Consider the following 13,253-nt stretch of genomic DNA (forward strand, 5'->3'; position numbering starts at 1 on the left):
AAGGCAAGAATTTTGCCTGTGAGTGGTCATACCCAGCAGTGCTCAAGGGCTTACTCCCGGACTGGTACTCAGAAATCAAACCAGGGGTGAGCAAAAGACATGGCAAGTGCCTTGACCCCTGTTTCATCTCTCCAGGCCCTGGAGGGCAAGCCTTTGGGCTTGCTTTGCAGACTGTAGTTTATCCAGCACCCAGTGGCATAACCAGCGCGAGGCTAGCACTCAATGAGTAAAAACAAAGTTACATCTAGTGGCTGGGGAGATGGGCAAATTGTAGAGCAGACACATACTGAGCATGCGCACCTGTCCCCGGGGAACCACTGGGTGCGGTCCTGATGCCCGGGAGCAGCAGTGGCCTGCACTGGCCTGGCCAGCTAAGAGGTCCTACTTTGCCCCCAGCACTGCCGGATGTGACCCCTTTGAGAAAAAAAGTCACAACTAGAAAGATTTGTAATAAGGTGACTTTCCCCCCATCTTTTTAGGCTTAAGTGTGTACTGCCAATTTTGTGTGATTTTCAATAATGCACATAAAAGTACTGGACCATGTTGTAATAAGCCATTTTTTATATTTAAAAATTTTTAATGTGTTCACACTAAGGCACTTGCTTTGGACGCAGCCAACCCAACTTTGATCCCTGGCACCTTTTGGTGCCCTGAGCACCACGAGGGGTCACTCCTGAAGTCTTTCATTCATCTGTAAGCAAAATCACTCTCCATACCACCAACACCAATGTGTGAAACATAAAATATTGCCCAAGTGATTTCATTGCTTCTGCAAAATTGAAAAAAAAAAAAAAGGTCATGGGTTTGGGCTTTTGTAAAGTTGATTTTATTAAACTGATGTGACCATTCTTTATACTGAATTATATTCTTCCTACTTTGGGGGTGCTAAATTTCTTTTGTGATTCTGCTAAGAGCAGATGATCACACTTTAGTGCTTCCAGTTTCACTTTTGTCTGACGGATTAAAAGCCAGAAGCACGGAATCAATTGGGGGGACGGGGGATGGGGGACCCAACTGGCTGTTTTGAAAACTCAGAGCCTGGGAACCACACAGCCTAGTGTGTATTTTAAAGTCCCGAGTCACTATTTCTCAGAAACTTCCCCTAAATACTCTGCAGGATAAAAAAAAGTCTCAAGCCAGTATAAAAAACAAAAATGGCTTTAATTTCAAGCACCAAGGAATTATATTTTCAGTCAACATCATGGCTAGATGATGTTTTCTTAAAACAAATCCTAGTGGGGTGCAGAGAGCACAGACTGGAGTGGAGAATGACTCCTCGCTGCTGTCCTGGCGTGGGATGAAATGAAAGGTTGCTATACAGACCACTTTGCTGGGACAGGATGTTCATGGGATCACATGTGGCTACTTGGCTCAAGGCAGACTTGGTCCATGGACTTCCACCAATCACACCAGTTAGGCTTTCCAAAGCTGTAGACATTTCTTTATTTGGTTTTGGGTCACACCCAGCGATGCTCAGGACTTACTCCTGGTGCTGCGGCCAGGGATCACTCTTGGGAGGCGGGGCGGACCGTAGGGGGTCCTGGGGAATTAAGCCTGGATCTGCAAGGCAAGCGCCCTGCCACTGTACTATTGCTCCAGCCTGAGTTACACACATATAAATGAAAAAGAAACACGCATAAAGAAAAGTATGTTTTACCTTGTGCATGAAAATCCCGCCCCGCATTTCAGAAATCGTGTTTACATCCCCAGCTACCACGGAGAAAGAGACGTCTATAATGTACAAGCTGGGATGCGGGTATAGACACCCTGGCCGAGAGCTCGCAAACGGCAGCTGACCCTGACCCAGGAGAATCAACCTCCTCAAAGGGTCCCGAAGAAGAGTGGCTGGATGTCACTCTGCTAAGTTTCCTTAGAGATGATGCTCCTTTGGCCTGCGGGGCAGCTGGAACGGTTCGTCCCAGTGTCAAGACCCTTCCCTCTGACGGTTTGCGAGAATCCTGTCCCCTTCTACCAAGCTGCTCCTGCTTCCCATCAAGCTCTTAGAGCCATTTCACTCAGCCCAATCAAACTTCAAAGTAACTCCAGAGCATGTGTGGGAAGCACCTGAAAAGAACCCCTGCGTTCCTGCTCATTCTGACAACGTTCGGCCTTATTAGTAACTATGAAAATGCGTGACAGTGATGGAGACTGGGGTGGGGGTGGGGTAGGGCGGGGGGGAGGGGCAGGGGCCGGTGGAAGCATCTGGTCACATGCCTCCGTGCTGCGATGGCAGCTCAGTTCTTCTTGCTTTTCTTCAGATAGCGGGCTTTCACAGACTTGTTCATATCCATGGTTATTTTGTAATACAGCCAGGAAGGCAGCATGGATATCACGGCCCCCTGAGGAAAGACATGAGGAGAGAGGATGGTCAGAGCTTCCAGCATGCGGCCCCATCCTGCTTCACTCCTGTGTGGTGCTCAGGCAGACTATAAGAGTTCTGGGGGGGATACAGTTTAGGGCAGAACACAGATGCCGTCTGCGTATGGCCAGGGGCAGCAGAAACACCGACGTGTCTCAGGCTACTGGGAAAGAGACCCCTTGCTGGCCGTCACCCACCCCTGGCCGTGGATGCAGTGTCCCCTGAGCTTTGCAGTGCTTTGCCCAGAGACTGCCAAGGTCCTGTAAGGCCCTGCTCCTTTTTTTCCCTTTTCTTTTTGAGTGGGAAGGAGTTTGGGGCCATATACAGCAGCGCTTAGAGGCTATTCCTGGCTCTGTGCTCAGGAGCCACCCCTGATGGTGCTGGGGGCGAGGGGGACCATATGTGGTGCCAGAGATTGATTCGGGGTCAGAAGGATGCAAGGCAAAGGGCCTTCCCTGCTGTACCATCTCTCTGGCTGCAGAACAATTTCTTTTTTTTTTTTGGGGGGGGGAAGGGGACACAACCGGCGATGCGCAGGGGTTACTCCTGGTGGTTCTCAGGAGACTATATGGGATGCTGGGGTTTGAACCCAGGTCAGCTGGATGCAAGGCAAACACCCTACCCGCTGTCCTAATGCTCTGGCCCCAGAACACAGTTTCTTAAACTCTGTGTAAGACCCATATGGGGTAGGGAAACTAACTGCCAATCATAATATATATATATATATATATGTATGTATATATATGTATATGTATATATATGGGCTGGAACGATAGCACAGCGGGTAGGGCGTTTGCCTTGCAAGTGGCCAACATGGCTGACCCAAGTTCAATTCCTCTGTCCCTCTCAGAGAGCCTGGCAAGGTACCAAGAGTATCTCGCCCACACGGCAAAGCCTGGCAAGCTACCCGTGACGTATTCGATATGCCAAACACAGTAACAGCTGTCACAATGGAGACGTTACTGGGCCCGCTCAAGCAAATTGATGAACAACGGGAGGACAGTGACAGTGATATATATATAATCTAAGGCTTATTAATGCTTGATGTTGAATGCCTATCTTGAATAGTTGGGTCATAAAGAAATGCTTTAGGTGAAAGGAGAGTGACTGGAAGGAAAGTGTAAGCTCTGGTGCGGGCCACCACTCTCCTTCACGCTGGCCTTTCTCCTCTCATTCTCTGTGGAGAGCCCCCACTCTCCTCAGAACTCGCCTCCTCTTCCAGTGACCCACGCAGACCAATGCTCCTACCATGAGGGAGTGGATCGGGTAGCCGTTGGTCCGGGACTGCAGGCCCACCGTCTTCATTGCAGACTTCACGTACGTTCCGGAAGAAGGCTTATCCAAAGTGGGTTTTCGGATTTTCGCCAGTTTTGTGGCCACGTAGAAAGGCAGGACGCTCTGGAAAGAGAACACAGCCGTGGTGAGGATGGCACCGGCACAGTCTGGGGAAGGGAAGCGTGGATCTCCCGAGAGAAGAAAAGAAAAGCTGTCATCTGAACAGCAGCTGGACAGGACACAGGGCAGCGTGAAACAAACAAGGTAAGTCACAGAAGCATAATCTGTCTTCAGAGAAGCCGAGATAGATCTTCTGTTTTTTTTTTTGCTTCTTCTTTTTTTTTTTTTTAAAGGGAAACACGGGGGCTGGAGCGATAGCACAGTGGATAGGGCGTTTGCCTTGAACGTGGCCAATCCAGGTTCGATTCCCAGCATCCCATAGGGTCCCCCGAGCACCGCTAGGAGTCATTCCCGAGTACAGAGACAGGACTAACCCCTGTGCATCACTGGGTGTGACTCCCCCCCCCCCAAAAGGAAGTCATAAAACAAATCTAGAGAGCAGAAACTCCTGTGAGGATGTTCTTTCTACCCTGACTAAACTGCTGCATGACATAGGGTGTGTGTATGTGTGCGTGTGTGTGAGACAGAGAGAATGTGAGGTAAAGTGTGTGTGTAAGAGAATGTGTGTGTGTGTGTGTGTGTGTGTGTGTGTGAGAGAGAGAGAGAGAGAGAGAGAGAGAGAGAGAGACTCTTTCTCTGTGTAGTATTCTTTCTATCATGGTTAAGCTGAATGTACACAGGTAGGTGTGTCTGTGATCAAACCTTCGGCCCCTAAGTTAAGCAATGTTAATAGAAACATGAAGCAGGAGACTTCTGGGCTTTGGATCCCCTAAAGGATACACATGTTCTCCACGATACATGACCAAAGAAGCTTCCTCTACCTGCCTGGGTCCCTCTAAAACTAAGGCTTCCGGGCTGATGCTGGTCCTGCACAGTCCCGAGAGCACCAGCAGGGATATCTACCCCTGGCGGCCTCCAGAACTGCCCATCAAGGTGCACAGCCAGGCAGGAGGTCAGAGCGGCACCAGGGCACAACTTGGGAAGTGTTCCCCCCGCCCCCCCACAGGTCCCCTCCTCCACCAGATCATCGAATAAAACATTTCACCTTCCCAGCCACGGCGACTGTGTCGCTTCCCCATTCTCTCCCCACTCTGCTTCTGCACTCAGTCACTTTTGCTACTGGGGAGGGAGGGCCGCGCCTCTCCTCCTCCTCCTCGTCTCTGTGTGGGGTGACAGTGACAAGACTGGAGCGGTATGACAGAACCGAACAGCAGCTGACCGGAGGGAGTGACCACCACCGCCTGGGCAACATTTTGCTCTCTGCATTGCATTTGACTCAACACACAATGTAAGGAATTCCCGGGCCATCAGCTCCCGAATTCTTAGTCCCGAGGGCCAGCGGGGCCCTGGATTTGTCAGGGTCCCCTTGGGCATGAGATCCACCCAACAGTGGATGGAGCTGGCCTCCCCCAATGTGGGAAAGGACAGGGTATGAGTGATGAGCGGTCCCAAGTAGCAGCCTCCAGGAGTAGGTGAAGACTTCGTGTTATGGTCAAGTCCCCGGGCTATCGACTGCGCCCCGCTCTCAAGCATGAGCCATGGAATCCAAAGAAAACTTCAGCCCGCCGCTGGGACTAAAACCCCAGGAACACTATTCCTCCGTACCTTTCTCTTAGAGCCCACAGCCACGGAGTAACTAAGTGACTAAGTTTCCCGGAGTACTTTCACAGCAGGCTAACTGTCATTAACGTTTGGAGAATTTTTTTAAACGGGTTTTACACTTGTCCCTTATTTAATGAGAACTTTTGGGGAGGGGGGAATGGGGAAGGGGAGAGAAAGGAGAGTGTGTCAGTAAGTCTTTTATTTTTATTTTGTATTTGAGCCACATCTAGAAGTGCAAAGGGCTTGGCCCAAGCTCTGTGCTAGGGGTCACTCCTGGTGGGCTTGGGGATTGAACCTGGGTCAGTCGCATACAAGGCAAATGTCTGATCCATTGTCTTATTTCTCTGGTCCCAGGAGAGTCAAGATTTGAGCTTCTCAAATGTAGTCTAATCATTCTACCCTCCAATTACATAATTATAATTCTCCCTTCCTCAATAAATAGATGGAATAAATTGGACCATTTTGATTTTTTTTTGGGGGGGGTCATACCTGAAGATGCACAAGGGTTACTCCTGGCGGTGGTCGGGGGACCATACGGGATGCTGGGAACTGAACCCGCTGTGCCATCGCTCCAGCCCCACCATTTTGATTCTGGAGCACAGAATTTCAAGGGAGCTTCCAAGAGATCCAAGGGTGAAAACAGGGTGAGGGGGCATGGCAGAAGACCAGGGAGTCAACCAGAAGGATGGAGTTCTGGGGGAGTCGGGTGACAGATCCAAAGGCAGAAGAGGGCTGAGGCATGTGGAAGAATCCAGTTGCACTGTCCATGTGAACCACTTGGTGGCGCCGTAAGACAACTCATCACTAAGCCACGTTCCAAGAGTCCCAGAGAACCCCACTGGCTCTGAACAGGTCCGAGGACAGGAGATCTGCAGGAATGCCAAGGCAAGGTGCCTCTTTCTGACTCTTTCTGACTGAAACCTCCACTTATTCTGAAAAAGGGCACTTACTGCCTTTCTGAACAGTTAAGTAAAAGCAGCTATCAGGCTCTGTGAGTTAGGACAGGCTGGGGCTCGGGGACGAGAGGCAGGAGCAAAGTTCGCGCTGCCCTGCAGAGTGACAGAGCTGAGGTGTGAGATCAGGAGGAGCAAAGACAAAGGGCTGGGGAGCACAGTGCTCTCAGGGGACACACAGGGTCTGTGTGGTCAAACTGAGGGAGCAGGGAGACTCAGCATGAGCTCAATCATCCCCAGACCACATGGTTGATGAAGACATGGCCCATCTGTCACAACATTGACCCTGCTGTCAGTGCTCAGTACAGTCCCGGGGCCTCGCAGGTCCAGGAGACCTCCCGAGGAATAAGGAACAGAAAACGCCCTGAAGAATGGCGCTGGGTTTGGTTCTATGCGACAAGGACCTGAACCCGGGACCCTCACATGTATTTTTCACTATCACATCCCTGGTCCAGAGTTTTTCCTCCCCTTCCTCAAACTCCCTTTGCCCCCATCCAGAAGATTAATTACACCAGGTAGATGACAATGTCATATGAAAGTCTGAACCTAAATTTTAGATACCCCGAAGCTTAAGCAAAATTTCCATCTAAGCACTGGCAACTTAAGGAGTCAACTCTGTGCAGCACTGAGTTTTGTGGCGACACCCAGCAGCACTCAAGACTTACTCCTGGCTCTGTGCTCAGGGACCAGAATTTCTGGCAGAGCTCAGAGACCATCTGGGGTGCCAGGGATTGAACTGGGGTTGGATGTATGCAGGGCAAGTGCCTGACCCATGTACTCTTTGTACAGAATTTATAAAGAAATACTTCACACCATGGGACAGTAAAGAACTATCTTCTGTGTGGCAATGTCATTGAGGTACATCCTTCAACAGTTAAGCAAAACCACAACAGGATAAATGAGTCTATTTTCCTGCTACCTTAAGGAAACAGAATCGCTCGAGTAGGTCATTCTGGGCACTACAACTTTTAAGTGACTTAAGTGCAACATTCAGGTCTCCCAAAGAATAGAAAGAGCTATGCTTGGAGTATCACGTTTCACTCAAATGAGAGAAAGAATCCGGAGTTCCGACATCCATCGACGATCAAGAATCAGGGACACTGTCTCATTTGCCAAGGTGTGAAAAATCAGATGGGCTGGTCACGTAATGAGATTTAAAGATGACCGCTGGACTAGAGCTGTTACTGACTGGATTCCACGGGATGTCAAAAGACCGCGTGGCCGCCCACCTACCAGATGGTCAGACTTCTTTGTCAAGATCATGAACGATCGGTTTGAGGCTCTTCATGTTCCCAGAGCGAACAGATGCCATTGGGCTACACTAGCACGCGACAGGGACAAATGGAGACATTACTGGCGCCCACTCGAGCAAATCGGCGACTAACGGGAAGTTAAGTGATTAAGTGCAACATGATAACAATTGCTAGCACGGGAAGGACTTGGACTGTAGCAGCTATAGATCTACAGAGGTGGACAGGAGTCCTCGTCTTCAAATTTAGATTTCCAAACTGATAACTAGGCTTTCAAACGAAATGGATGGCATTCTGTCCTTATTCAACCTATTAAAAATATATATATATATATATGTATACCTCAAGGCTTGCTCTTCAAGCCCATGTTATTCTCTGAATACATAACGTGCTTGTCTCTGGGTTTTTGCACTCTGGAGAAGTTTGTGTTCTCTTTTGAACACGTCCTTCTGACTTTCCCTTCCCTCATAATTTTCTAAGTTTCAATAAAAACTGTCTTGCTTCACCAAAACAAAAATCAGAAACACACACACACACACACACACACACACACACACACACATTCGCACACACACTCTCTCTCCTTTGGAAACAATGGCATCTTGCATCTCTCTTTTCTCATCACTGCCAGGCTTGCTTAGGTGTCTGGAATCCCTCAGCAGGCCTGATTCCCAACAGGGAGGCAACACAACCTGCTCCCATGGAGTGGTGAGACTGCCCAAGGCTGCCCGGAGACCCGCAAGAACAAGCGCTGAAAGGGAAGTGATGGGACTGTTCTTGCAGCGAATCACGAAGGGCCTCTCTGATGCGATGACAGGGAAGTGAATGACCTGAAAGACAGCAGGCCACGAGGAGCTCGAGACAAGACCCTTCTAGAAGGAAAGAACCGGAAACCCAAAGGCCGGATGAGGGCCAAGTGCTTGGGGTTTGAGGAATTTCAGGGACAGCAGAAAAACAGTGAGGGCCGGAGATAACAGAAATCAGAACAGGGAAGGTAGAGCAGCTCAGGGTTTTACTCTCTGAGAGATGCTGAGCAGCCACTGGAGAGGTTTCCGACAGATGAAAGAAACAGCCTGGGCTGAAATTTACTTAATGTAGCAGTAACTCGGAACGAGAGCAGCCAAGTGGACCAGGTGGGCCGACGCAGGCAATGATGGGAGGAAGGAGATTAGCCAGGAAGATGCTACACGGTGCCCAGGCAAGAGACCATGGAGCTTGGGGTACAGTGGTGGCAGTCAAGGCCATGAGGAGCGTGTAGGAAGTAGCTATGCAGGAAGGAAATGGAACTACCTGGGTTTCCCAGTGCCCTGAGTAGGGAAGAGGAAAAGAGGCAGCTGGGTGGGAGATGGCTCAAAGGTCAGAGCATGTGCTTCATATGAGGGAACCCAGGTTCAATCCCCGGCACCACCTGGTCCCCATAAGCTCCTTCAGAGAGAGTTCCCTCAAGAAACCCCAAACAAAAAAAATGGCAAGGTTCATGGTGCCAGGAAGATCTGAAATCAGCTTTGAAATCAAACGGGCATGAATCAAATGCCAGTCTAACCACTCACTGGTTAATCTCGAGCCCAATAATTCCTTTCTAAAGTTTATTTATGGCCGACCCGAGTTCAATTCCTCCGCCCCTCTCGGAGAGCCCGGCAAGCTATCGAGAGTATTCGATATGCCAGACACAGTAACAACAAAGTCTCCAATGGAGACGTTACTGGGCCCGCTCGAGCAAATCAACGATCAACGGGAGGGCCTTTACCTTTACCTTTACCTAAGTTTATTTAATAGCAAATAATAATAATGATGTTCTTCTTACCCTCTATTCAATTTTTTACTTAATTAAAATAACTCAAGAAAAAAAAAACGCATCACCACTGAGCGACATCCCTGGCCCTGAGTAATAATAATTTAGAAATGCGCTTTTCTCTCTCTGTAATTGGGGAATAGAGCCCCTTCTCTACCATACTATGGAGGCTTAAATAGAGTACTAGTTAGAGAGTGTGGTATAATTTAGCTCAGGTATACGTTAGCGATTCGTTTCTAAGCATATTATGTCTAAATTTTTAGGAGGGAAAAGTCTGCAAGAAAGACTCGGCCGAAATGTTCTAGTGGAGAGGCAGCAGGATGTATTTTTTATTTTTTTTGAGACTGATGCAGCAGCTGCCCCCGGGCTATGGGAGTCTATCCAGGCACCTTCCCTGGTCCCCGGACCCAGACACCTCTCCAGAGTTAGTGCCTGTGTGCACAGTGGTGTAAAGGATCCACCAAGGGCTCAGACAGAGAAAGGAAGGATAGGCAGCTCAGGAGACCTTTACGGGGAGAATTCTGGTGCCACAGGGGCATGCCGTCAGGAGCGGGTTCCTGGAGCTGCTCTTTCTCCAGGAAGATTCTTCCTCTGAGGAAGCCCATTTCAAAGATGTTTGTCTCGATATATAAAGGCGATATATGAAGGCCCTTGGATACGTTTGTTTTGTTTCTTTTTGGGTCACACCTGATGATGCTCAGGGGTTACTCCAGGCTCTGCATTCAGGAATTGCTCCTGGTGGTGCTTGAGGGACCATATGGGATGCTGGGGATCAAACCTGGATTGGCCGTGTGCAAGGCAAGCGCCTGCTCACTGTGCTATTGCTTGGGCCCTGGCAGTAGAAGCCTAGCGCAGACAGCTGAAGATTGTCAGGCCTTTGGTGAAAGAATGTGGTTCTTCCCTTTCTGAGGGTCACTGGCCCTAAGCAGTTAATACTGTACATGAAGATGGTCTCTCAGCCCATGAGGCTGTGAGACCCCTAACCCTGTGCTTTTTCCCCTCTTATTTCTTTTTTCTGAATCCTTTGTGGCATCCCTGCTTCAGATCTGTTCACCGGGGCTGGTCCCCAGCAGTCGCCAGCTGGAAGAGACCACTGTCGCTATCACTATCCTCCCGTGGTTCATCGATTTGCTTGAACGGGCTCAGTAACGTCTCCATTGTGAGACTTGTTACTGTGTTTGGTATATCGAATACATCATGGTTAGCTTGCCAGACTTTGCCATGAGGGCGAAACAATCTTGGTAGCTTGCCAGGCTCTCTGAGAGGGGCGGAGGAATTGAACCCGGGTCAGCCGCGTGCAAGGCAAAATGCCCTACCCGCTGTGCTAGTGCTCCAGCCATCACTGACAAAACAGGTTCACTTGGCTGGAAGGATCCTGAGTATAGTGACCCTGGCAGGGTTGATTATTTCACTACTGGGAGGCCAGTGTGCCGCCAGCATCACTGAACGGGTAAGACTACTTCCGGGAACATCTTTATTTCAGTCTACAATTCTGCCTAGACCCCCATGCACTAAAGGCACACACGTTACCTTCCTGCACGGCCACAGGAAAGTACTAGGAATGAACGGAGACTTACATTTCACTTCTGAATGTTGAGATTTCTCTGGCTCTATGAAGGCAAATAGATCGGTGTGATTTCCTAAGCAATATTTTGATCAAAAACAAAACAAAACAAAACCAAAACAAGTGTGTGTGTGTGTGTGTGTGTGTGTGTGTGTGTGTGTGTGCGTGCGCGTATATGTGTTGCACGCAGGGTGCTGCTCAGGAGATACTCCTAGCTCTGCACTCAGAGAACCATACAGGATGCCGGGGATCGAACCCACTGGCCGTGTGCAAGGTTAAGTGCCCTCCCCGCTGTACTATCACTCCAGCCTCTATTGTAACAAACATTAAGGAAGGAGTTGGACTTTCTTCTTCTCATTCCCATTTGTCTCATGTTCCTAAACTGGGGATGAGGGGAGGGAAGAGGGGTGCAGGGGGGGTCACACCCAACAAAACTTAATATGCTGGTGCTTGGCCTGGGGTTCCCGGTGCTTGAGCCCAGCAATGCTGTATTGCTCAGGCCCGGTGATGCTCACAGGGGCCACCAGAACTATACCCGGGGGGTGCTCTGGGGGTCTTGTGGTACGAGGGGCTGAGGTCCACACACGGTGCCAACCAGGCATGTGCTCCAGCTGCTTGAATCACCTCCCCAGGCTATTTCTAAATTTTATTCTGATTTAAAAACTTTATTCTATGGGGTTGGCGCGACGGGATAAGGTGCTTGCCTGGCACACGGCTGACGGGGTTTGATCCCCGGCACCACGAAAGGTTCCCTGTGCTCTCCCTGAGTGCAGAGCCAGGAGTAAGCCTGGAGGACAGCCCGGGCAACACAAACACAAAAACAAATAACAAATGAGAGTGCAGGAAGCGATGGGCAAGGGCGTCACCCGCGGCACAGCTCTCTGTGGCATGGTGCTCACGCTGAGGGGGGTCCCGGCCCCCATGAGCAGCCCAGGAGCAGGCCCGCCCGCCAGCCTGGGGGATGACTGACGACTTCACCTTCTGCAAGAATTACACGGGGTTTTAATTACAGAGCAGTAAGGAGAACGCACAGTCCTTACCAGCAGAACACACTTCTGCTAAGGTTTAGTCCGGAATGTTCTTCTTACCCTCTACTCAAATATTAAGACAGAATCTGTCGAGTCCCAAATCCCCCTCCAGGGCTTTCGGAAGATTTGTCGCTCGGCTCTATTTGTATTTCCAGGAAACGCTTATGTAACGGCAAGTCAGAGCTCATGGAGGAAATTTGAAAGGCTCTTACAAAATTACAGGAAAAAAGCTGGGGAGGCAAAGATGGAGTGAAGAAAATGTTAATAAGAGAAACACAGAAAACAACCTCCAAACTGAAAAACATACCTTCTTCTCTTGAAAAGGCAATCTCAGAAACACACTCCCCACCACCACTCCATCACCAAATCAACCTGCCTTCTGTAGACAAGAGGACACTGAAATCTGGAAGGCAGCTTCTGGAAGGCCAGAAGCTCTCTGGATACAGGCTTAAAATGCCAGCCCATGAAGCATCTGGGAGGAACATAAGCAGCTCAAAGCATTGGAAGGGGCGGACTGATGGTACTGTGGGTGGGGCGTCTGCCTTGCATGCAGCCACCTGGGTTCAAACCTGGCATCCCCATGTGGTTCCTTGAGCACTGCCAGGAGCCAGGAGTGATGATCACTGAGCACAGAGATAGGAGCAAGCCCTGAGCGCCACTGGGTCTGGCCCAGAAACCAAACCAACAGACAAAAAAGGCACTGGAAATAGATATCAGGTACAGCAAGGCAGGACCACGCATGACAAACAACACATACCGACTCACACCATCTTTATGTGTGTTTTTTTTTTTTTTTTGCTTTTTTTGGTTTTGGGTCACACCTGGCGATGCACAGGGGTTACTCCTGGCTTTGCACTCAGGGGACCATATGGGATGCTGGGAATTGAACCCGGCTCGGCTGCGTGCAAGGCAAATGCCCTACCCGCTGTGCTACTGCTCCAGCCCCTGTGATAATTTTTTTTAAGTGAAATAAAAGAAATGATATATTTCTTTATATAAATTATTTCACAAAATTTTAACGAACATGATTGTAACACTGGTCTAAAAAAACTACTCCCTTAACGAACATGATCATAACACTGGTCTGAAAAAACTACGCCCTCAAATCTTCACTATTATTATTATTAGCACTACTAATCATTTGGGGCTTTGGCAAGTAAAAAGTTAGATACTAGGCTCACAGTGATGAATGCTATATGGCACAGTGCGGGTGTGAGGGGGTGTGGGCAGACAGCAGAAAAGGGGTAACAAGAGCTTCAGGCTGGAGAGAGAGCACAGCAGGTATGGTGCTTGCCTTGCACGTGGCCAAC

General features: G+C 49.4%; 1 protein-coding gene across 1 annotated transcript in view; it reads right to left on the reverse strand.

Moving 5' to 3' along the window:
- Window positions 1-1,142: 1,142 nt before the first annotated feature.
- HSD17B12 (hydroxysteroid 17-beta dehydrogenase 12) overlaps window positions 1,143-13,253 on the reverse strand; it is a 144,477-nt gene continuing 132,366 nt past the window's right edge. The window contains exons 10-11 of the mRNA XM_056132849.1: window positions 3,608-3,757; window positions 1,143-2,339 (exon numbers count right to left, since the gene is read on the reverse strand). Coding sequence (XP_055988824.1) covers window positions 2,235-2,339; window positions 3,608-3,757 — 255 coding nt within the window. The 3' untranslated portion in view covers window positions 1,143-2,234. The remainder of the gene's footprint in view (window positions 2,340-3,607; window positions 3,758-13,253) is intronic.

This window comes from Sorex fumeus, unplaced genomic scaffold (assembly GCF_029834395.1).
Source record: "Sorex fumeus unplaced genomic scaffold, SorFum_2.1 ptg000007l, whole genome shotgun sequence".
NCBI classification, from domain to species: domain Eukaryota; kingdom Metazoa; phylum Chordata; class Mammalia; order Eulipotyphla; family Soricidae; genus Sorex; species Sorex fumeus.